General features: G+C 38.1%; 1 protein-coding gene across 1 annotated transcript in view; it reads right to left on the bottom strand.

Moving 5' to 3' along the window:
- NTRK2 (neurotrophic receptor tyrosine kinase 2) overlaps positions 1 to 26,124 on the bottom strand; it is a gene marked incomplete at both ends in the record, with an annotated part of 194,013 nt that overhangs the window by 149,293 nt on the left and 18,596 nt on the right. The window contains 5 exons of the mRNA XM_084224831.1: positions 2,061 to 2,197; positions 15,151 to 15,305; positions 18,319 to 18,387; positions 25,013 to 25,084; positions 25,318 to 25,392. Coding sequence (XP_084080957.1) covers positions 2,061 to 2,197; positions 15,151 to 15,305; positions 18,319 to 18,387; positions 25,013 to 25,084; positions 25,318 to 25,392 — 508 coding nt within the window. The remainder of the gene's footprint in view (positions 1 to 2,060; positions 2,198 to 15,150; positions 15,306 to 18,318; positions 18,388 to 25,012; positions 25,085 to 25,317; positions 25,393 to 26,124) is intronic.

Below are 26,124 nucleotides of genomic sequence, written 5' to 3'. Positions count from 1 at the left end.
ACTGGAAAGGAGCCAAAACACCCTCCAAAAAAAAAAATCAAACCCCAAACAATTATGATAATTTTTAAAACTACTTTTGAGGTACTTTTTGTAATGTCCGCTGTCAGTGCTGCAGACAACACAAACAAGTAACCCACTATAATTGTAAAACCACAGCAACTTTAGGTGGCAGTCAACAGGAATATGTGGAAATGCTCCTGCATACAGTCCTGTGCAAACAGAATTTTGAAGCCTGAGATGACAGCCTAACTCCACATGAGTTCGATGTGTCCAATGAGTTCCACTTGCCTCCCCTACTGACCTCAGTGTGACAGTAGGGGAGGCAAGTGGAAAAGCAAATACCCCTTTACACATTTTCCAATTTTGCAGTTCTCAGAGCTGAGCAGCGCTCAAAGCTGGACTGAAAGCAGAGAGGCTGAAACACAGTCTTAGGGCTGAAACCTACAGCAAGAAAAATCTCAACAACATCAGTCAAACTATCCATCAACACAGGAACTCAGAACGAAAAGGTTAGCTTTGCAGAACTAAAACCTAGTTTTACCTCTTAAAAGAACTAATGTCCCTCTTTTAAAAGAGGTGAGAGGAAACAGAAGAAGCAAGATGAAGAACATGAAGGCAGAAACTGAGATATGGGAGTGAAAGAAAAGAAATCAAAAGCAACACTCATAGAAAAGGATAGTTGAGACTCACAAAAAAAGGTCTAAAAGGCTCATGCTCTTCTGCTACTGAAAAGACTGCTGTGCTCCATGGCTAAGTTTGTAGCCAGCCTATATTATAAGCCCCTCTACAGCAGCATGATCAAGTTATGCCAGGATAGAACACTCATGGAAAACTTGAAGCAAACTGACCATGGCATTTCAAAGATAGGAGGGTTAAAAAAATTAGGTGATCTCACTTTTTGAACAGAGTCCCACATTTGTTTTGGCTCCTAGAATTAAAACTTTTAAAAAATTTTGAAAAAGAGTGCGTCTTGGCAGAGGTTCCCCAAAGTGTTTTAATTTCTTGTTCTCGATGACGACTGATGCCTTTGGGGAGTTTTACAGATCAGAGAAAATTTTAAAAATACAACTAGAGCTTTGCAGAGCTCTTATGAAAGCTGGAATGAAAGACAGACTACTTAAATTCTGTACAAGACTGACATCATGAACTTCAGAAAGAAAATATAAAAACTGTGAAGCTCAAGAGGTCCTGTCTCCTCACTGCAGGAAGAGTTTTGCAAGTACACTTCCCACACCTTGTGCAGACCAAGAAGCTTTACACAGTGTGCATCATGATTGTAGGAAACAAATGCCATAAAATTGTAATTTTCCTATTGTGAAATAATAGCAATTTATGAGGTCAGCAGCTGCTTATATGCTCCTCCTTTTTCAATATTTGCATCAGAAAGGACTTAAGCAGCACACAGTCTACAAAAACAAAAAATAAAAATATTAAGAGCCCAGCAAATAAAATCTCCCCACCTGGATGGTTTCAATGAGGAAAGATATTCATGCATCGTTAAAAAAAGCAAACCAAAACAAAACCAACCTGATGGTATTTTAAGTAAAATCTTCAATTTCAAGGTTTTCTGTGGCTGTTAAGTATGTTGAAGAAAAATTAACAAGCCACAAAATATTTGCAACCAAATTTCAACATACCCAATTACAAAATGAAAATATAATTACAGATCCAAAGTTTTTTTCACAATCAGTATAGACTGGATTTAGTCTCTGTAGGCAGGTATCAGTGATAATAAGAAAATGTTTGTGTTTCCAGGTTCCAATTAACATTACTTCCAAAAATTTACATTACTTCCAAAAATTTACATTACTCTCATTTACAAGTGAGCATCCAAAAAACCAGAGTGCAAATAAGAATCTTGAGAAACAAATGTCTGCCATTCCCCAAAAGCACTGCCATAGTCACCCTAGATTGAAAGTAACTGGAAGATAAATGCAATCCCAACATTAACTTTCTATTTCATCTTTTAATAGGAAGTTAACTAGAGCTGGACATGAAACTTCATTCCATCCTTCAGCAGATGTCACCTGAATTGCCACGTGTTTGAATATGAACCTTACCTCATGGTTTGAAACAAGATTAGTTACCACCCAGGACACGTTTGGGGGTGGCCCGCCAGTAGTATCACAGTACAGCGTGATGCTCTTTCCTTCCACCACGGTGATGTTGTAATTGCTTAAGTTTGCAGAGGGCAAGTCTGTGATAGAAACAACAACACAAAAACCCAACATGTATAAGTATTTGACAGAATAGACATCATGCAACTCTAAGCAAGTAATGCACTATCTCGCTGTAGTTAGTACTATTCAGTCAGACAGTACAAACAGCATCTTTGGAAATAAAAAACTATAATCTTTTGCTGCTATGTATTTTCTGCACCCCCTCTGCTTCACATCCTAAGAAAACATTACTGCATGTAGAAATACATTAACTAGTTAATTATACAGGAATATATGTCAGGTGCACAAACAGAAATTAGCTTCAAAATGAAAAAAACCCTCTTCCTTTACTCTTTAAAACTGGAAATTGTATCTGTCTCTTTATAACAGCTACAAAGCAACCTCTGGGTTCCACTGATGTTGTGGGATTTCCACTGTTCTTCACAACACTAACAGGGAAATCCAGTTAGCTCCCAGTCTCCCACAAGAGACTGAAGCCCCCCTCTCATAGAGAGACATAGCTCAGAATGAGCAGGGCAAAACCTAGAACTTAAGCTCAAAGGGAGGAAAACAGAGAACTTAATAGATTGAACTAGAGAAGGAAAAGGACAGAAGAAGGAGTTAGCAATTGCACAGAGCTTTACTCAAGGCACACCAGCTGATTTTTCTATTTTACTCGAGAAAGCAGAAAAGCAGTGAGATACACTCATCAGGAAACAAGACCAGGTTTTACAAGAATTAGGACTCCCCCTCCATCTTACAGAGTTATAAATCACTGTGTGCCTTGTTCTAAGGCATCCAAAGCAATGGGAACTTCCCAGAGTGTAAGTTTATGCTGAATGTTTACAAAAACATAAAGAATTACAGAATTGCCCTCTCAAAAATAATACTAGCAATATCGGAAGATTTCAGGCACAGAGGGATTCACATTTATTTATGTAACAAATTATTTATTTATGTAACAAATAATTATGCATCATTCTAGAAATAACATCTTTCTTAAAAGATACTATGTCATCATTTGAAGCTGCTACACTCTGCAAAAAATCTTGGTTTCCTTTATGAGGCATTTCACTTCAACTGTTCCAGGCAAATTTTACTTGCAATTTATCATCTCAAATAATCAAGCTTATCTGCTGTGCAGGACATTTATGCATGATTTTGCAATTACTTTTCTTTTTCTGAAACAACATCTCTCTTTGGTTGTGTTTTTTAGTTGAGAGTACAGCAGTTTCAACATGGACTTGCTGGTATAGAAGTTTAGCAGAGAAATTTTTCATTATGTTAAAGGTCCAAAATAAATAAATAACCATCAAACCACTGTGAACACATTCATATGTTTGCTGGAGGTTCAACAGAAGCTAGATGTATTGGAAATCTCCCTTAAATTAGTTCAATAAAATATAACTGAGTGGAAGCAATACAGAAAAGATGAATAATTTTCCAGGCAATGCTTTCCTGCCTAATAAGATTTGAAAAATCAGCACAAGTATACGATAACTGCTTAGGCAATTCTCACAGTGTTTTAAGTAGTGTGGTAATATGATTCCCATTATAGGCATCATGGATTTCTTCTATTATGTTCACTTTATAAATCATGTGTTGAAGTTTATTGAGACAGAGCTGGGGAGTTTGTATGCCTTGATGCAGTAATCTGTTAGCGAAAGTAGCCATCTGCTCTAGCCTGCTGTGAATTCAGATCTCACCAGTGTCTGTCAACTAGCTGAGCAGGAAATAAAACTAATCTTAGGGAACATTTGGATATTAATTATGCTAGTTAGAGAACAACGGGAGAAGTAATGAGATAATTTGCTTTATAAAGTTACACTTCTACAACACCTCTAAATACTATTCCAATTACTCTTGCCAGACCTGAACATGCAAAGAAAAAAAAGATTCCCACTCTTCTTAACCCCACCACTTGGGAGGAGGTCTACATGATAGATTAGCATTTCATTGTGCAAACTGGCACAGCTCCTACTAACACATCACTTAATGTGAAACCTTTCATGCAAGCAAAAATAAAAATAACTTTTGTCCCTTGGAGCTCTCCTTTAAATAGCTGTTAAGTTTTGAGACAACTTCTTCCTGCAATGTGTTTATTCATAGGATAAGCAACCGAAGTTTCATTCCTCTGGTCCTGACTCTGGTTCCCACCCAGAACTAGATCTAGCTCTTTTTACTTGCAGAAGTCTGCACATGTCATGTTGGTGCTACATCTCTAATGGAAACAACTACATCATGCTGCATCCTGCCAGAAGGCTATAAAATAATAGTGCTTATTGTTCTGTATGTTCATAAAGTGCTAAAAACCAATTGCAAGGCCCCTGCATGTAAAAAGGTACAAACGGAATGGAAAGGAGTGGAATGGAATGGAATGGAATGGAATGGAATGGAATGGAATGGAATGGAATGGAATAGAATGGAATGGAAAGGAGTTAGAATTAGAATTAGAGACAGAATAAATTACAAATCCCATTACTGTGTGTGTTTTCTTTTACTCTTCTTCCCAGTCATAAGATGGGTGGAAAACACAAGAATTGTCTTGGGATTCATTTTTTCTGGTTGGAAAATTGAGATAGTGTGCTTTAACTGTGGCCTAATTTTGCTTTGATTTCCAGTGGCACCCACACTGTTCCACAGTAGAATGAATGCACACTAGTTGAGATGTGTTGCTATTTGGGAAAAGCAGGACAGTCACATAAGGCCTCATTTAGACATGTGATACATTGCCTTTACCAGCAAAGCAATGACCCTAAGCAGCAAAATCTGTACTGAAAAACAACTGTATGCTAAATGAACACAATGGACCTTAACATACACAAAGGCTCAGTTTGTATGCCCAGTGTAGTGTGAGACCATTTATACTGGCCAGTAACACTTTGCCTCTTACAGAACTACAGAGACGGCCAACCACGCTGCCTTTACTCCCGAGTTAATTTGGTTAAATACAGTGGTTTAGATAGTTTCACTTTTGTTTGTTGACAGGGAGGTACATTGTAAAGGACTTTGTAAACAGCAGTTGATACAAACTTATCAGATAGCACACTCAAATATTTTTGTATACTGCCAGCATAGCAAGATTAGACTGTAGCATAAGGGACTCTACAAGGTAGACGTGACATCATCCTTCCACAAGTTTCATCTTGGTATCTGTCAGACAGATTAATCTATGCCTCAAAACTCAAAACACAATCTCTGTTCCAAACTTTGATAGAATTAATTATTATAACTCTGGATATCAGCAATAACCCTGCTAGTGCCTGATTGATTTTTGCTATATATTTGAAATTTGCTGTATTCTTGGCCTTAACCTTCTGCAACAGTGTGTTGCATACAGGTTGCATACAAGAGCCTCTTCCTTTTCTGAGTTCTGGAATTTCTCACAGACATTCAAATTTATTGAGTACTTTCCTGTTCTGGCGGAACAGGGTAAAGGCAGTTTCTGAATGATCATTTTAAGACCACCTTCTTTTATTTTGTCTTTCAATTCCTCTTTCTTTTTAATAATCTATTCAAATCTTTTCAATCTCTACAAAAATGGGAGGACAGAACCTGCTACTGAGAACTTTGAACTGTAATGTAGAGAGTAACACAGTTTGAGAGATGAAATCACACACTAAAATCCATGTGTTTCCATTATGCACTGGTACAAAATAGCTATGTGCTTTCACCGCATACAGAATGTATTTCCTCATATTCAGCATGATTACACTTTATTCTCAGGAACAGGCAGCTCTGGATTAGAATAAGAGTCACTTCCCTCACCCCAGCAGAACTAGACAGAACTAGAGACAAGCGGGAGGAACTCATTTATGTCAGCTGAGTCTCTCCAAATACCATCTCATGCTTTAGGAGAAACAAACACTCCTTAAAGTGGGGTTTGGGGGAGGGGGGGCATTTACCTTCACAGACCATCATTAGTGCAAAAGGATGGCCTAAAGCCATCAGACAGTGAAACTGTCAAGCATCACTAGGGAATGACTCACATCTTCCCTGTGCACAGCAGGGATTTCAGCAACCACAAAACCAACACTTTGGATGCCATTTTCAAAGGTTACTACTGCATTTGGCTACACAACTGTCAATGGAAATTAAGAAAATGAATGTGCCTGTATTCCTACAGGGCTTTCCAAGTCTTCATGCTGCTACTTATTACTTTCTGCAGAAAACTTAGACTGGCTTTTCTAGAGGCAGACTGTCACTATATGTCAAAGGAAGGACAGGATCTAATAGAAAAATAAAACTCTACTCTGTAACTCAACTCTTAGCACCAAGAACCTTAGCCAGTATTCTAAAGGAACATTTAAAAGAAGGTGGTCTTAATCCAGAAGAAGCAAATCCACCATTACACCAAAGATACTGTTTCACTATCTGCAGTAATAAAAATTTTTACAAAATTAATAACAGATTCACTTTTTCTGCTTCAACTTCCACCTTTGCAACTGATTTTTTCAGTTGCAAAAAAGCCTTTAAAAATTATCTCAGTATGGTCAATTAGCCTCACTAACACCTAAGAAATTAGCCTCACTAACACCTAAGAAATTACATGATGAAAAAATTAGTAGCTGAGAGAATACTGTAAATTCAATATTGCTATTGAATCACTAAATGGTTTTCAATGTGGCCCATGTCATCTCCTGTTTGCTTGGCATGTTTTTGAAGGTCAACTTGTTGTGCAACAAGAACAAGAAGACACCACAAAAAAATGATAATTTTTTCTGGGTCTAATTTTTAACCAGGTAATTTTAATCCTTACCTGAAATCCTTAACCCATCTTTTTAGTAAATATATCAGACACTGAATGATTCAAATAATACGGAGGCAGCAACCATCTATCAAACTGAATCATTCAAGGCAGCCTACCAGAACCACTAATTTATAAAACATCCACTGCAATTCTTAGGGCACAGTGATTAAAATCAGTCTACTTTCCTCACATAAGATTCCAATTAAGTCTAGGGTTCTTGTTTCTCCTGGTTTGGCTTTTTCACTCTAGAGACAAAGCACACAACTAATTACATCACTACAGTTCAGCCTGGTAACAGCCACTACTTGCATAGTCTGGAGCCTGAAAACAGGACGGTTGACAATGCAACCATCCACAGTTGCATTGTGGATCTGCAAATTTCAGAGGTCTTACTTGCTCAAAACTGGCTGTATGGAAAGCAGGATATGATAATACAATGTTCCTTCTATCATTCTACTGAAATTGTGCCTTGTTTGGAAAGGCAGTAATGTTTACTAATTCCAGAGGTCTTTTCCTATATGCTTTCAAGGGCTAAAAAAAGGAAAAAAAAGAAGAAAAAACCACAACCAAAAAAAAAAAAAAAAAACCAAAAAACCACACCAAAAAACCCCCCCAAAACAGTGAGAAATATTCTAGTAATTAAAACTATAAAGATAAGAGCTGTTGGATGTGTGATTCACCTCTTGGGTTTCACTTAACAAAAGCCTGCAGCCAACAAGCCCTGAGCCAGATTTCCAGCCTGGCTGCATCTTCAAAGGACTAAAAAAGGATACCCCAAAAATTTACATTCAAAGCATGAATGAAAGAAACACAAGCAATTGTTTCCATTTCCTATTGTATCACAACCACAGAATCAAAATCCTCAATACATACAAAATTGCAGAAATCTCAGAGAAGTTGCAACAAGATGACAAGCACAAACATATTCAACGAAGATGAAAAAAATATATTAGGCAAATAATATACAGAATTAGCAGAAATAAAGAACATTTAAAATTAAATTTAATCTTTCATTTATCTTCCAGAGCCCAAAGATCCCCATCCCCATTTTTTTTTCTGGAGCTCTAAGATCCCTTTCCTCTCCAGCCTTCATTTCATGATACAAACCACCACGCATCTCTATCACTTCACTAAGATTGTGCCATCATGAACAACAAAACCTGAAATTTCCAATACCTTAAAATGGAAAGTAAAGGTGTAAATCTTAGAGGTATAAGAAGAAAAGATGAAAGTGAATCTGGGATTATGACCCATTTCCCCGATTTCCATACTCTGCCCACAGTGTGTGAATGTAAATTTAAAAACCTGGATCAGAATTTCTTCGAATCTTCAAGAGAATGCACAGCCATTGAATAAAGCACTGAATCGCCACTGAGTAGAAATATGCTTGCCATGAGGCACTGTAAATATTGGGTGTTTTTCACAATGACCAAATGGACCAATGGCACTTTGCATAGGTTGGGCAGAATATATTTCTGTCAGGAAGCAGAATGAAATATATGGCAGCTCACTGACCCTCCCAAATATTTTAAAATACTAAATGAAATCTCCCTCCTCTCATGGCATGTGTGATTGCCACTTTCAACCAGGAACCTTTACAGAAAACAATTAAACAAGAACAATCTCTACCAGAAGATGAGGAATCTAATTTGTAGTATTGCTTTCCCAGATCAAGTGCACTGTTACTTTGCCTTTAAACACTCCATCACCCCATACATAACTAAATCTTTCACTAGAAACAAACTCCTTTACATAGAGCCAGCACATGCCACAGCAAAGACCACAAGACTTGCTAACTCCTCTTCATGACTACAGCAACAAGCACTGTCTCCACAGAACTGTCACACCATCACCATCCAGGGCTTCAAAAGCCATCATGAATGTAGTGCAGCCAAAAACCATCAACAGATGTGCAAGCACACAAATTCATTTGGACATCAAGTTGTCATATGCAGTCAACCTCTACAGAAGCTCTGAAGGTTGCTACTGATATTTCAAACCAGATGAAGGGCTTACATCTCCAAGGTTTACATCAGCTCCTTAACTTCTTCCCAGGACCTTTCTTTTAAGACCCTTAGGTATAGTCTGGATTCTAATAGGAAAGTGATGAATAAAATAGGATCTTGCATATTATTACCTGGTCCCCAGTAATAATATAAACACTTTGTGAGAATTTTGAGATGAAGTGTTTTTACAGAAACTATCAACCTTATCAACAATAATACTCTTGCTAGTAGTATCATGAAAGCCTCCAACCACATTTCCTGAATGGCTAAGGAAATTAAATTACACCTGGTGAAATTGTTCTAACACGGCATTTAAGCTACAGTTGATCCACAATAGCTTTCAAAGGAAAACCGAAGACAGGTAGTGCCATTGGGCTGAATATGTCAGACACAAGCTTAACAGATGAACTGGGAGTTAAACAGCCTTTGAAGCGTAAGTTAATGAGGCCCAAACCAGCTTAGGCAAACCTCTAACAAATGGCATCTTATTCACCAAGTGTATGCAATGCAATTTCAGTGTGTGTCCAGAATTTCATGTGTGTCCAGAAAATACTCAAAATAATGCTGACCTGTCTAAGGCTGCAACATGATAAACATGTGATCCTGAACAGGAATATTTTCAGAGAACAAAAAAAAAGTTAAATGATGGGTTTCACTTCTGGTACCAAGTATATCATATGCCAAATATATTACTGAAGGGATGCCTTGAAGAAATAAAACAGTACTTTCTTTAGACTTCAGGGTAGAGTTATCTAGTCACCAGTCTTCACCTAGACAGAGCAGAGTAAGAATATCTCCAGAAAAGAGTCAAAGAGCTGTTCTCCCTAGCAGATCAGTACTCTACCCTTACACAGATATGTCAAGTCAGCCACAGAGAGTACCTCTGTAAACCTGCACAATATCAGGAGTTCAGAGACACTTCTTTCCCTTGGATAATGCTTTACTTCTTTCTATTTCTAATCTACTTTGTATTACAAATCTCCTTTGTTCACACTAAAGCAGAACTTGAATCAGTATTATCAAACAAAAATCTTTTTTTTTTAATATGAGAAATTCACATATGCCACATGTGGCTCAACTATCATTCACACTCCCTGATTTACATAGATTATCACATCTAGACATCTGTATAAAAGCTGATGTTTGAGTCACAAATAGGTAAATGTTGCATGTTCAGAAGAAAGTTACATACGGATCTTTGAATATGGGATTCCTGTTGCCTTTCAAACTCCATAAAATTTTGGTTATTTCCACTTACAAGCTAGAAAATTTTTCTAATTAAGTTTGGAAAATTTTAACTCAACTTGAGAGCAACAGTGAAACTCCATTACTGTCAAAGTCTTACCAAAAAATGAAGTTTTTCACATAGCCCACAATCACAGATAAGAATTTAAACTCTTACAGAGATAATAAAAAAAGTTTGCCACCACACATCACGCACCACATCTAGTTCTTGTGCAAAATAAACAACACAGGCCAGAGAATCATGAATATTCTGAAACATAAACACTGAGAACATTTAAGGCTTTTTAAAAACTCAATTCTCCCTGTAATATTCTCCTTTTAATAGTCTTATCAGTGAAATCTGGCTGATAGCGGAAAAGAATGTCAACACCCACTGGATTATGCCTTTGCTTGTGGTTTTAGACTGCATTGTACTGTGATTGTTTAAGATCTAATGCTTATTTTATTGGCTCAGTAATAGTATAAATCTTTTCTGTAAATTCAAAGGAAAAAATGTGTCAATCCTTCAGTTTCCCTTTATTCCTTCTTAGAATTTATAACCACCTGCCTCCAGTCTCATTTTGCTGCTTGCTTATTTACCTCTAGCACAAAAAACAAAATCACCAGAAACAGGCTTAAATGAAGCCAGACCCAGTTCCAGTCCATTTTCAGTCATCTGAGCAATTGCCTGTTAAAAAACATGGGTTTCCCCAACAAGTAAGAAATGAGCAAGCAGTTACTTTAGCTTGAAATTCTACATTACAACAACTTCAAAAATTTTTTCAGTCATACCCAAATATCCTAGTATGCACTAAGAGCAACACCACAGTAGTTTGTGTGCAGAAGAAAAGACAGACAAAGGATGTGAGCATTCATTAAATCACATATTTCTTAGGCAAGACAGCAGTTCCGCTGACAGGCTGCAGGTGTAAACAATCAGCCATTCTGAATATACCTTAGTGATATGCAAAGCAAATTAGCACAGGGAATTAATCTGCAACATTGTGCAGTAGATTGCAGCTAGCATACGTGACCAGTGATAAGAAAGAAGGCACCTAAAGAAACAATATCTGATTAAAAAAAAACATCCAAAGCTGGCACAGTAAGCAACACTGAAAGACAGATTCAGCATCACATCTCCATATACAAAACTAAATTGGCCAGATAAGGCAAAATGCCATTAACCAGACTGAGATGCAAAGCAATACAAATTCTGTACAGGACTGCAGAGACAGCTGTAGAAGCCACGCCTTTTCCCAAAACACCAGAAGATAAAAAGACTTCTTTCCGTATCGCTGAAATCAATGGTAATGGCTCAGTAACTGTCTGCCAGAGGGGCAAGCAACACATCAACAATCAGTCCCAAGGATGTGGTCCTGCCTCCCTGGCATTCAGCAAGCTCCAGGTGATCTGCAGACTGACAATCTTTTAAGTAACCTTACCCAAGGCACAGAACATGCCTCGCTTCCAAGGACTTAAGACACTGGTGGTAATAACCAACAGAGCTTAGAAGCATTAATAAGAATAAAATGTTTACTCATTTAGTTCTCTTTATTGATTTACTAGTGCTATTTGCCAGATGGAAACAAAAGGAGATGTCCCAGGTGGTGGTGCTGTCCATGCTGTACAGACAACTGGCAAATGCTCTGAAAATGGCAAAGCTGAACATCACCACCTCTATAAACAAAAGGCTCTGCTACTGTTGTAGATGCAACTTGAAAATCTTTGGCACAGTAATTACACATGATCCCAAAACCTAGAAGAATTTGACAATTTTCATCGTATCTACATATATTTCAAATGCAGTTGGAAAAATAATCATTGATTGACACTTTTAATATTGCAGTTGGAAAGGATCTTCTAGATAGTGAGTATACCTGACTTTAAACCTCAAGAAATTAAATCACAAAGTTGATGACATCTAAATGGCAGTCAATCTTTAATCAGCACATTATTGAACACTCCCACCATACAAACAGTTAGCAAAGCACCACAGAAATTGCTAATTTTCTCATCAATTACCTACAAACCAAAGTCCTATGATCAATAAACCACATTGGCCTCTACCTACTTCCCAGCAGAAGATTTATTTACAGCACGCAGCAGAAAGACAACCTATTATCAAAACATTTATCACATACTGTATAGGCATCCTACTATAACATTATGAAGCAACACCTTAGTAACACAAAGAAGACTGCACTTTTGCTTAGTTTACAAATTTAAAAAAAAAAGAAGAAGGAAAAATAAATTCATCAAGAACATGAGATGGAACTATTTCATTAGCAGAGAAAGCTAGAAAAGCAGAGAAAATGTTTCACTAAAAAAATGCAGAAACCTACATTTCCAAATATTTCTGTTCACATCAAAGGGAGCTAAAAAACATCCCAGAGTTCACAGGAAAAAAATTCAATATGTCAAAAGTTTAATTTCTCTTCTGTTTCAGTTCTACATATTAGTCTCCCAAAAGGTTCTGGAAATGAAATATACCAGCTTCATCGGTGGTTTTGTTTTGAAACTAAGTCTTGTCCTTTAAAATACAGAAAAATACCTGCAAAGATACTGAAACCAAGAGTCATGCATTGAATTTTTCAGATATCTTTCAGAACAGAGCCCACCAAAATGAGGGTCATTGTTCTTCACCAGGCATTCTCTACTCTATGTCGAGGAAAAGGATGTGCTGTCATCTTTATTAAAAATCTATGTCCTGCATTGTCCTGCATTTTGAAAAAGTAAATTAAGAGGAAACAGCTGCTAAAACAAAAGAAAAAAGGGGGAGGAAAAGTGATGCAAATGTTGGTGACATTTGGACCCTGTAATCTAACATTAATTATTTGTAGGCATATTGCTGGCATCCACTCAGATCTTCAATACAATGCATGCTTTCCATATGCAAATTAAACATACTGCAAATTCCAGCCTAAATGTTGTATATACTCACCTTCCCTCCTCCTTTTCCTCTTCTATTTGGAAGTACCACCTTTCCTTGTCATGACAAGTATTTTAGTCAAGATGTGCCCACAGGATGCACGCATGTGTGCACACATATGCACCTAAAGAGCATCCAGGGCCCAGAGACAATCATGTTTTGGCTGCAGATGGTTAAGAAATCAGGGGAAAGAACTAATCTCTCACAGGTTTAATTCTGGGTATTTAACATTAAAAGTTTTCAAAGGAAAATCCTAGCAACCTGGTAGCTTCTAGATGCACCGGCTAAGAATGTTACAAAATGTGCTGGAGTTTTTCTCTTGCATTAATTGAACTCAGTCCAACAGCTGACCCCTCTACACCCAGCACATTAATCTACCTTCTAATCCCTCCAGCTGGAGCAGAAAGTTGGGTCCATTTAGCTCAGCTAGGTATTATATCTCTTATTTCAGGTAAATCAGATCCTGGAGCACACAAGTGCAACTCTGCAGCTCACAAGACTCCTGGAACATGTGGGAATTTTTTGATTGCATGGGACACTAACACCATTTCTGCCACCACATCTGGCCCCAGAAAGAAGCTGGACACAAGATCAACAGTGACATGAGGCCACAAGACACATTATTGACAGTAAATGCTGCACTTGCTGAGCCTGCAATGACCCCCCTCATGGCTGCTCTTTGCTGGCAGCTGCTGTTGGAGGATGTCACACCCTCCACACAGGCAGTGGAGAAAATGATGCTCAATGGACAATGATAGAAGGAGAAAAAGTAATTTCTTGTACAGGTCACATTCATTCATAGTTTTTCCTATCCAAATCAGCCCTCCATGAAGATCCACTTGCTCTCTTTCCTTCCTTCCTGCCTGCTGCTGGGAACCAGAGTTTCCCACTCTGCTTCTAGAGTACAGGTGATGTGACATCATGTTAGAAACACACCATTTCTGCCCCTCATATACAGAGGAGGAGAAATCTCCAGCTCGTGAGTGAAACCTTTCCCCAGCTGTCCCAGGATCATACATAGGCAGCAAAAACCTATATAAAAAAGGGAAGGAGATCAGAAGGAGATTATTGTTATATAATTTTTCAAATTTTTTTAGGTCCATGTATCTGAAAACAATATGTTGCAATATGCCACAGACCTAAGTTTGATATAAGTCTTTTGTACAACTTTTAAAGTGAACCCAGTAGAGTTTCACTAGCATGGAGAACAGAGCTCTTGCTCATTTGTCTCAAGTAATATGTAGCTCTGAATTTTCATCCTATGGCCCTAATACTAGTATTTTTGAAGGAAAATAGACACTTCATTAACTATAAATACCTGAAAAAAAATTCAAGTAGGTAAAATTGAGCTATGAATGTCTATTGAGTTTGGAAACACTAATATTTAGTTCAACAAAGGCACGTGCATTCTGTATAATACTTGTTTGCTATCTATAATCAGTATTCTCTTTCTCTGCACTTGAATAATGGTGCATTCTTAAAGGATCAAAAGAAAAAAGAACAGGTTTACATGAACTGGTGAAGGACCTTGAGGGAAGCCATATGAGTGGCTGAGGTCACTTAATCTGGAAGAGACTGACGGAAGACCTCATTGAGGTCTTCAACTTCCTCATAAGGGGCAGAGGAGGGGCAGGCACTAATCTCTTCACGCTTGTAACCAGTGACAGGACTCAAAGAAATGGTATGAAGATGAGTAGGGGGGTTTAGGTTGGATATCAGGAGTGAGGTTGGGCATTGAAACAGACTCCCCATGGAACTGGTCCCAGCACAATACTGTCTGACTTCAAAAAGCATTTGGACAATGCTCTTGGGTACATGGTGCTACTCTTGGGGTGCTCTGTGAGGGCCAGCAGCTGGACTCCATCATCCTGATGGGTCCCTTCCAACTCAGGATATTCTGTGATTCTGCAATTCTATGAAGTTCCAAGAATCATTCCATGTGGGATGAAAAACCACTGACATACCATCAACCTTTCCTTTAGAGCACTGTTGACATCCTGAGAAGTACTTTGTAGAAAATCCTGTTTGTTTTTCCCTGGCTCATAATAACTTAGGAGTAGTTTTATGTTAAAAGAATATTACCGCAGTTCGGGACCTTCATATCCAGCAAGGCTGTCTTCTTATTGTTGTCATCTATGCAATACAAGTCCTGAGTTTCTGTGTAAAACTTGGTCTCTTGAAATTTCTTGATCCACATGATTTCACAGGAACACTTGAATGGATTATCCACCAATATCCTACAAGAAAAAAACAATTTATTTAGAAGGTTAAATGTGCCACGCATATAGGAAAAAAAAAATGAGGGGCAAGGGGCTCCAAGCATTCAGCTGGGTGAAAATTCAAGTTGGTTGGGAAGGTTAAGGAAGGTAGGATGAATCCTTTAATTAAGAGATGGAACACATGCACCCTTGGTAAGCTCAGTGCAGAGTAAGCTGCCAACTTAACAGTTTCTGTGTAGGGAATTAAGCGCTGCATCCACTGAGGGCCCAGAATATCACAGGCAGGAGAGAACAGACGAGGGATTTGGCTACTATTTCAAATTCACCAGTGTAAGTCAGCAGCCCATGGAGAGCGGCTGCTCAAGAAGATCCATTTTATTTAATAAATCAGGAAGTGATTAGAATTCATCTCTTCTACACCTGAGCCACCACTCAGTTACCTCGGAAATGGTTTACTGCTGTGGAGTGGTAAATTCTTTATAAAGTCAAACAGTCTTGGATTATACACACACTTTACCAACTTTAATCACAAAAGAGGATTTTGCCTAATCTTTAAAATTCATCTGCTACAACACTCTAGAAAAACCTCACAGTAAAACTGTAGGCAATGGCATGAAGAAATACTAAATGAAAAAATGGCTCAGAAATTGAAATTGATACAGTACCATGCATGGAATTTAAACCACAGGATAACAAACTTAACAAATTGCAGTTTTAAAATTTAATAAAACTGCACAGCAATTACATGCATGTTAAATATGGACAGAAGCATATCTACATAAAGAGTGCCCAGTATTACTTTACTGGCATACATGAGATCCAATAAAGTGAGTGAGCAAGTGTCTGTTTAAGGCGTTTCATTACCAGAAGAACAGTCATTCTTAACAAAGTTTCATTACCAGAAGAACAGTCATTCTTAACAAAGTTTCACAGGTATTTTTGATGTAGAGGTGCTCAAGTTTCTTGCAGAATCTATGCTTACAAATGCCTCCTGAAGACATGAAGTGTGCAAATCATGGAAAAAAATTGTCTTATTAGAGCAGTTGCCCCAAAAGCTATCTCACGTTCTTTGAGGAGAAACAACTCCAGGGATTCTCAAAAGTGTCTGAAGGAGCAATTTGTATTCATAGAAGTGATCCTCTGGACTTTAACAGGCAGCATGAACAAAAATTGTTTGCACAAGACATAATATGAACATGATAACTCCTTGGGTCAAAGCCTATCTCATGCATTTTCAAAACATGACATTTACTTCTATCTTCTGTTTCATCCTATGGCTTCCTGGTAGAGAAATTTCTCTTGACCAATGGCTGAGCTGTTGTCTTCTAGTGTTTTATTTTGTGCTAAATCCATTTAAGGAGTTAGGCACATCATTGGCAGGATGCTGGATGCATAATGTCCCTCTACAGACACTTGTGCGAAAGAAAAATTCTGACCTATAGTAAGCAAATTGCTAGTCTTTAGCTCTTTTGCTCTAATTTTATGGTTGCAGTTCATTTGTTCTAGAAGAAACCTTCCAAGTGGCATCTCCTTCTCTGTAATACCTGGTGACTATCCTCTACTTCACTTTATTCTAAACTTCTCATCCCTTTACATTTTGTTGTGCAAAGGTACTGACAGGACAAATATACTTGTTTGTCAGATTGAGGGGAAGTTCTTCAGAAGCTATTTATGGCAAAATTCATATCTCAGATTCACCTACCAACAGACTTCCTTCTCTCCTGTTTCTGATCTTGCAGCTATGTATTAAACACTTATCAACAGAATTGTTCAACTATGATTTCATCACTGCTTGTTCTCTTTTCAGGCTCTACTTTTATCCCTCCACTTTCTTTCCCTCATTTCCCCCACATCTGTTTATCTCACTTTATCACAACATTTGTTTGCTTAACTTCAGTTTGTCTAGTCTTAGGCTCCCTCTCCCAAGTCCACAACACTTTACCTCAATTTTGTATCCCCTTTTTCTCTCAACTCGTACATCATCATGCATTGTCTCCATATCCCAAATAGTACTCTCTTTAACTTGACACTATCCATTTTCCCCCTATCTGGTTCACTCCCACTGCATTTGTCCTGCTTCTTCATGCAGAAGCATCAGAACAACAAAGGACATGGAGTAATGGGGGAGCTTTGCAACTAGCTAGTCTCCTCATTAGAGAGCTCAACTCAAGTTATTAAAGAATATTCCAGTGAGCAGTGTTCCCAGGGCCATAAAGAAAATAATTATACCAACTTAATTATCAACAAAATATACCTAAGGGGCATAACCTCTTTTTGTGCCACTGAGATTTGCTCATTTCACTTCTCACATGTTGGAATTCACCAGAAGAGGACTAGGATTGCATGTCAGGCAATTCATACTTGGATTGGCACTTTGGACAAATTCTGACTCTGCTCTGAGATCCAGGAGAGCAAACTCCCTCTCCTCTGCAGCCACCAGATATCCCAGAAGTCCTGCAGGCTCTCTGCATATTAGCAGAGAATGCACAGGATGATCAAAATTTTGGAACATGTATCAATAAGAAAATATGGAAGATGTAACAGAGAATAAAAATGTTAGTATTGAAAAAAATCAACAAAGAAATATTTACCAGTGCTTTCATTGCTAAACAAGTACATAAAGCCCAGTGCAACTCAAGAATTTGAGAAAATAAAAATACTCTAAAATAGCCAGCCACACCTCTATAAGAATATGAGAGACAGTCTCATATGAATATGTGCGAAAGACTGTATTTTCACTAGTTCAAATACTTAAATAAACACCAGTAGTTTTGTGTGAAATAATCTCACAATAAAATATCTTAAAGTTGAAGGAAGAGGCTATTTTGACCTCTACGTTGCTTAAAAATATATACCTAACATTCTTGAAGCCCTGGAATGAAAATTTCTCTGCATTTGTGTTCAGAATTGATGCTTTCTTTGGACAAGAACTGCACTTCTAATTCCTCTACCTTCAAGAGAACAAACTTTGAAGTGTTATTCTTCCATTCCAGCCAAAAATAAACTTATATTTTAAGAAATGACAACTTACAGATCAGACAAACCCAGATGGCGAAAAGGCTTCTTGGACAAACTCGAGAGCTTGTTTCTGGATAAATTGCTATGGCAAAAGAGAAAGATTGCATTAATTAGAATTGCTTCTTCTTACACTAAAAATACAGTTTGTCTCTCTTGAAAAAGCAATTAAGAACTAGAACCAGCTCTAAAAGTCCTTTGACTTCAATTGCAAAAGGGTAGTGTTCAGTCTTGATGGTTTGAAGGGTTTCAAGGGCTTGAGTCCAGTCAGCATCTAATGTCAAGTACATTCTAAATCAAACTCAACAGGGATCAATATTTTCATTTTTAGCACTTTGTCAATTGCAGAAAAGCAGCAGATTTAACTGTGTTTCAAAAGTATTTTGTAAAGTCCAGGTGTTAATTATATGCTCAATTTATTCATGTGAAATGGGTGTATGCCTTTCTTTGATGCTGCACCAAACTCTGTACTCATGTAAGCTCTCCTCACATGCTAGCACACATCCACATCAGAGCTTTTTAGTTGTTCTTTTCAAATTGCATGTGCAATATGCACCCACACGGAAGATCAAAAGGAAAACTGTAAAATGCCTGTATTGGGCTTTTCTATGTCAATTAAGCATTTATGGTTTCCAGTGGTAATTTAGTGAAAGGTCTTCTCCCATTATGCAGAGCAAAGAAATGTTGATCGGAACCAGAAATACTCCTCCCCTCACAGCTTGCAAAACTGCTTTCTCCACCCCAAAGCAAAATAATGCTGTTTTTGTACAGTCTTATCAGTCTGTGAATTAAAGATAGTGAGAGCAGTAAACTGCTTAACTGCCAGCAGTAAAGCACAAATCGGTGTTATGAACCAAAATACCATGAGTTTTATGTGGTACTATAAAGGTGCCGTAGGGGCTCCACACTTAGCGTTGCATTGCATCTAAACCCTGGGCTTAAATATCTTTTTTTTTAATCTGATTAAAGAACACAGTGTTTACTTCCAAACTTTCAGATGTTGATCTTTGAGTACAAGATAATTTTCACAGAAATTACAAGCTGGATATTCTAAAAATGTTTTGAGCAGAATCAAAGAGATTCTCTTTCATCACTGATTCCTTCTGGCAAAGAAGATCCTGAAGTTTACAAACTGACTGGTCCTTACATGTGAGAGCAAAACACAAGAGCTACTATTTCATTACTCAGCTGAACTCATGGACCCTGATCAGATAAATCAACAATAAGGAGCAATTTGCATATAGAACAGAAGTTATGTTTAAGCAAAACTGTCACTATGCATTTTTTTCCGAGTATGCACATGCTTTGTGTTGGGAGTTTGAATAAAAGAACCAGGACCCTCATGCTGACTTGGGCTTTTGCCTCCAACACGGAGCCACATCAAACCCCATCCACCCATGGGAAACTCTTCACTCCCCGCACAGGAAGATCACTCCTGTTCCCACACTGACAAGCAGCATGTATGGAGGCCCCTGTGGTACAGCCAAACAAGGCATGCCTCTCTTACCTGCAGATCAAATAAATCCTACCTTTCCCAAAAGACAACCAGATATACAGTGAGCTTTACCTGCAGACCGCTGCTGCGAATTTATCACCTAAAAGAATACTTCGACAGTAAATTTAATTATATCTAGATATTTTTCATAAAGTGGCCCCTTATTATTGACTACAGAGATGCCTACTGTGGTCTCCTTAATTCATACTAAGTGAAAAAAATCACTGCCGGTGTTATTTTGAAGTAGTTCATGATCTCACTTCTACTTTCATGGAAAGAGAATATGAATTAATTTCCCAATTCACCTGCACACAAAAAGACCACAGCAAGCAGCCCAAAGAAAATACATGTGAGGTTCTAAGGGGTTTTTTTATTATAGAAAAAAAAAAAAAAGTCAAGAGTACAGAGCCTGGCCCCAAAGCTAAACTTAAGGAGAGGACCCAGATTCAGTCAAAAATATGCCTGTATTTTACATGAAAATATCAAGCTCACTTTAAACTTGCTAGCCTTAATTCAGCTAAAAGCAAACCAATGGCAATATGAGTAGAGGCAAAACCAGACTAAGAAACCACATAAAGATTTACAGAGTCATGGGCAGAGTTCTACCACCTATAGTGCTTCTAAAAAGGGGAGGCAAGAAAGGAGGGAACAGATTAAGGAGCACTGGGGGAAAGAGGCCATTTTGCCCACTCAGCCTCCCTCCCCAGGCAACACCCTGCTCTGCCTATGGCTGGAACCAGCCCTGTGTGCACACAAGGGGAAATCTGCTGCAAGGTTGACCTCAAACGGTTTCCTTTGGCTGCCTTACCTAAACCTGAACGGTGTAGAGATACAGATACACTTTGATACCTGGAGCTGTATACATACACTACACTCACAATCTACGATTCAGTGATGCACTTAGACGCAGGCTGGCACACAACAACAACTATTTTTAAAAGTTTTTGTAAATAGGCACTTGCTGTGAAATATTTTTACATTTAAAGGCACTGACAATATACCACCCATGTGTATTGCGCAGGTCCATTACTGTTAGCAGCAAATAAGCTTATAGACTACAACTACTGGTAAAATTAGACTGTTGGCTAACTTGAGTCTACAAGCAGTGAAAACACCAAAATTAGATGAGCAAGGCTATTAATTACACTTTAATACCATCTATTAGGACATTTGTTTTCCTGTCGTTTATGTTATTACTCAAATCTTCTCATGATAGATAATTTTAGAAAGATACCTGAGCTACACAAGCTTTCCCAAGAAAATAAGGAAATGACAAAAAAGGGCTTGAGAAAATGTGTGTTAATAAGTTTCTTTTAAACTGATACTCTTGTATGATTCATAAAATAAATACTACTTTTATATAATATAGCTCCTTAACTACATCAAAAGAGTTTTCACAGAACAAAAAAGAAAGCTGTAACAGTATCACAGCAAAATTAATGCTTATAAAGTTACCTCAATCTTCAGAAAAATGTGGGTTTTTTTCTTCATAGGATAGAAAAAAATTTGTTCCAAATAAACTGTAAGACTTCTCAAAGACCTGTACTGTATACTATCCTTGCAAAATGAAATTCCTTTAGTGCTTAATAGTTTTCACTGTCCCAACCACAACAGGAGCTATACTTCCTTCATAGGCAGTCAACAGGATTTTTATTGCTGATGACAACAAGCCATGATTCACTGGGGCTTTCAGAAACATTTTAGTGTGCATAATGACTTGCCAAAGAAAACAAACAAATGCATTTTGCAGGGATAACAGATCAGCCTCGGTAAAAAATACCTCTATACTTACTACTTTGTCCTGTGCATCTAGAGCAGCTGGTGCCACTTAATATTTTCCATCTTATCTGGGCTTATCCTGTGTCTGCCAATATTACTAAATCCCCACCAAAAGAAAACACAATATGAGACTGGATAATCTCCTGGTTCATAGTGTAAGTATTCTGCATCAAGTACTCATCTATATCAACCGAACAGATGTCAAGTCAGTCTAATTTGTTTCTAACAAGGAGCTTCATGAGTTACAGCTCATGAAGCTCCTTGTTAGAAGTCTGCTTACTAGTAGATACCTATTCCCAGTTTGACTGCATGCTCAAATGAGGCTCCTCCTATGGCTGAAACACTTTAAAGGCATCTTATCCAACTGGATTCTGTAAAGCCTAGCAGCTCACATATGTACAGTGATACTTTTCCCTTAATGGTAACTTTGATAGGGTCTCTCTTCTGTTCAACAGTCACTTTTCTGAAAACTTGCTTACCTGTTGTTCCAGATTGCAAGGTAAAATGTATTCTATTACCATCTGTATTCTATTACCATGGGTATGGCAGTTGTCTTGTGTCAAGTGGACAATTCTCCTTATCTCTCTCTCTGAGTGATCACAATCACTCCTCCCTTGGCAGGGGACATCTGCTGATAACAGGCTATTGAATGTCACTGCATGACTGATAAGAACTATAACATCCCACTGTGAGCTGCTCTACCCAGAGGGAGGAGCCAAGCATTGCTACCCAGGTATAATCTGGAGGTTCTGAAACCAGCACGGCTTCCCACTGGATTCCCCAGAGGAACAGCAGCTGCTTCTTCTTCCATGGATCTTCGGAGGAAGAAGACACCCCTTTCCTACAGGACCCCCCTGCTCCAACAGAATCACGCCTGACACTCCAAGAGGACGGCACCCCTTTTCCAAGTGGACTGCTACCAACACCCTGACCCACAGGGTGTCAGGTTGAGTTCTGACTCTGTCAGTGTTGTTCTAGTGTACTGCATTGTTTTATCCTTTTTTTTTTTTCCTCCCCTATTAAAGAACTGTTATTTCCTGCTCCCATATCTTCTGCCTGAGAGCCCCTTAATTTAAAATTCATAGCAATTTGGAGGGGTGGGGAAGGTTTGCATTCTCTATTTCAGGGGAGGCTCCTGCCTTCTTTAGCAGGCACCTGTCTTTCCAAACCAAGACACCTGTGCAAATTTTGGTTAAAAGCAAACACTGGAGACTGACACACATTGTGACTGCATGAAACCCATTTCCCTAAGGCAACAGGCAAAAAAGCCTCTCAAGAGGATCATACCAGTTATCACTCTTTCTGTGGTGTCTACCTGCCCAGAGAGCTGGAAAAGTCTTCCAAAATTCTATTGATCTTTCTCCAAACTAAATTCATTATTTCTCACACTGTACTCATGGTCATGGAGAGAGCTGATTCCTTTCCTCATCATAACTACTCTTCTTTTAAAGATAAGACAAGCACAGAGGCATAGAATCATAGAATGGCTTAAGAGATCTTCAATGATGATCTAGTTCCAACTCTTCAACATCTCCAACTACACCAGCTTGCTCAGACCCCATCCAATGTAAACTTGAATGCTTCCAGGGCTGAAGCATCCAGCATTACTCTGGGCAGCCTGTGCCAGTGTTTCATCACCCTAACTGCAAAAAACTTCTTCCTTATATCTAATCTAAATCAACCCTCTTTGATTTTCAGATCATTATTCTTTGTTCTATTGCCTATTGCAATGATGAATGTTCCTTTTCATCTTGTCTTTATGGCACTGAACATACTCAGGCTCTGAGCCTCCTTATATTACTTGCTTTGCAAGCTTCTTCGGGCTCTACCGCTCTCTAGCATCTTTCAAGATGAGTAGATTCGGTGTCCTAATCTATATACAGCATTGCAATAGATTCCCTCAGAGCAGCTAATGCAATGGGGAAAAGATGTAAAAATGTAACACAATATTCCTTTGGATGCCAGACTTGAATTTGCTTTGTTCTGCCTCATTGCACATAGAGAGAATCCCACTTCTTTCCCAGCAGAGTCACTAAATCTTTCTCTGCAAATATGGCCCTCAGACAGCATGTTCTTATTGCACATTTCCACAGCCAGTGCACATCCACTTGGCTTTATGGAGTTTCATAGTTTACAGTCATAATTCACTGAGCAAGTGTTACATAGGCAAGCACTTGAATTTACACTGGAATATACTTCCTTTATATTACCAACTGATTATAGTAAAAGCTCTTTATTGATGACTATAGGAAGTGATATAAATTTCACAGGCTCACAAGATCTGGTTCACACTCCTCTGGTGACTGTTCCATATTAAGGATAGCAATTACTGTTTAGACAAATGGACATTCATGTCCACTTCCTTACACAAATTAATTGTTGGTATTTAGAAAACACCAGTCAGAAAGAGATTCCATCTCATGAGCAAAGCGATCGAATCACACAGAACCCTGTGTTCTGTTCAACAGTTCTTTCCTTTTCAAGGAAGTATCTTACAAAGCCAAGGTTTGGATTATGTCTTCCCAATCTCACTAGGATAAAAGCAAAGGGTTTGGGTAAATATTAATATAGGTTAGTGTTCGTCTATTGAAGATGTATGGACTAAAGCACGCACTTGGAATATTTAGCTAAAACAGGGTACTTGTGAGGAACGGAGCCACTCACATGATCTTAAGTCTTTTACTGGACTAGATCCACAGTTTCTCATGTAAGTAGCAAAGTGAACTACTCTATGTCTGTCCCACACAAAAGGCACAAAAGCTGTAGAAAGAGAGCTTCGATCAGTTCATCCTTCACTAAATCTTAAGCATAGCAAATCTAGGAAAACACAGTCAAAAACTGTACAGGTACAAATTCTGCTTCCTGTAAGTCATGAACTACAAATCACATTTGGGTGTGAAAGCAACATCATTCCTATATTTTGCTCTGGGTGCATTAGTACTGATCTTGAGTGAGCTTTCTAAGTGAATCACCCCTAGGACTTCAGTTCACAGTCGTATCACATCTCTGGGCACATACAGTGATCAAAATATTAGATGTGCCCCATGTATGCATCTCCTGCGCTGCAGCTGCTAAAATATGTTCAACTCATCAAATCAGACTAGAGGTAGTCAAAATCATGTCACTGAGCATGACGCACAGTGTGGACATCATACCCTCAAGAGACACACTTTTTGTGCTACATTATTTATCACAAAAGACATAGTACACTTCTAGAGACAGAATAATGAACTGGATGGTCTTTTCACACATTATGTTTTTATAATCCACCAGTTCCTTACAATATATGTCTTATTTAAGGGAAATTAACAATAGAAGACCATTCTAAGTTTGTCTTGTTAAAATATTTTTTAATTAAGCAAACAGTAAGAGATAGAAATAAATTAACATGAGTTTGACAGTTTCGACCTAGAATGCAGACACTATGCTTACTCACATGTATTGTAGGTTCACATTTTTTACAAATGCATGACGGGACACGAATCTTAGGCCTGAATCCACCACGGTCCTAGGAAAATAAATAAAGCTGCTAAAATGCTTAATTTAAAATATGATGGAAAGTGTAATGAAAATAATGATTAAAATAAGATTTTGGATGAAATCTCTACAAGGCTGAGTTGCAAGATTTACTACTTTCCTCAGTCACACATAAAGTTAGGCATACATTTTGATAAGGTCTCTGCATGCTTCTCTAAAAGAAATACAGAAAAAATAGTTGTATAAAATGTATCTCATACTCACAGATTTTTAAGTCCAACATAAAATCCAACCTCATTGTCATTGATACTTTCCAAATTTGGCTGGTTTGCAATGTAACTGTTGAAAAAGCAAAACAGAAAGAAGTATGTAAGTGGATCCTTCCTTACTTTCTGACTGTTCAGAAATCATGCACTGATGTATGGAAGTCAGTCATGATTGCTGACCTACTGTAATTAGTTCTAAATCTTAATTAGACCAGCTGCAAAGCAAAAGTGCTCCTTAAAATCTTCCTCATCATTTAAATGGTACTTTGTGGGACAAGGGAGCCGCTCATTTTTACACAGGGGAAAAAAAGAAAGCAAGTCAACCTGAAGGCCAAATAAAGCCGCACTACTATGTCACCATTCTCCAAGACACGTCCTTACCCCACGGATTTAACAACAACAATGGGGGCAAGTTTAAAGGTAGTACTGGAGTTACCCCCACTTACGAGAGACAATCATACTCCCCTAGTCTTTTCCCTCATGTTGTTAACTTCATCACTTCTTTACACTTATTTTTTCCCTGACACAAATTAATTTCAGTTCTTTTTAAGAGATGTGTCAATAGGAAAATTGAGAGAGGTTGTACTTCATGATGTTATACACACAAACAAAAATTAAGAGGCAAGAAACTGCTGTATTAGACTGAAGTACTGAGTCCACTCACACATCCTTAATATCTGCCTAAAAGGATGTGGGCATGCAAGCCAGTCCTTTGTATTATGACCATGTGAGATCTATGAATACCCAGTGACATCCCACAGACTGGAAATTAAAATGCTCACAGCAAATGTATCATTACTTCTTC

The sequence above is a fragment of the Fringilla coelebs genome (genome assembly GCF_963513975.1).
Source record: "Fringilla coelebs genome assembly, chromosome: Z".
NCBI classification, from domain to species: domain Eukaryota; kingdom Metazoa; phylum Chordata; class Aves; order Passeriformes; family Fringillidae; genus Fringilla; species Fringilla coelebs.
The sequence above is the reverse complement of the archived record's forward strand: the minus strand, read 5'-3'. Positions and strand labels throughout refer to the sequence as shown.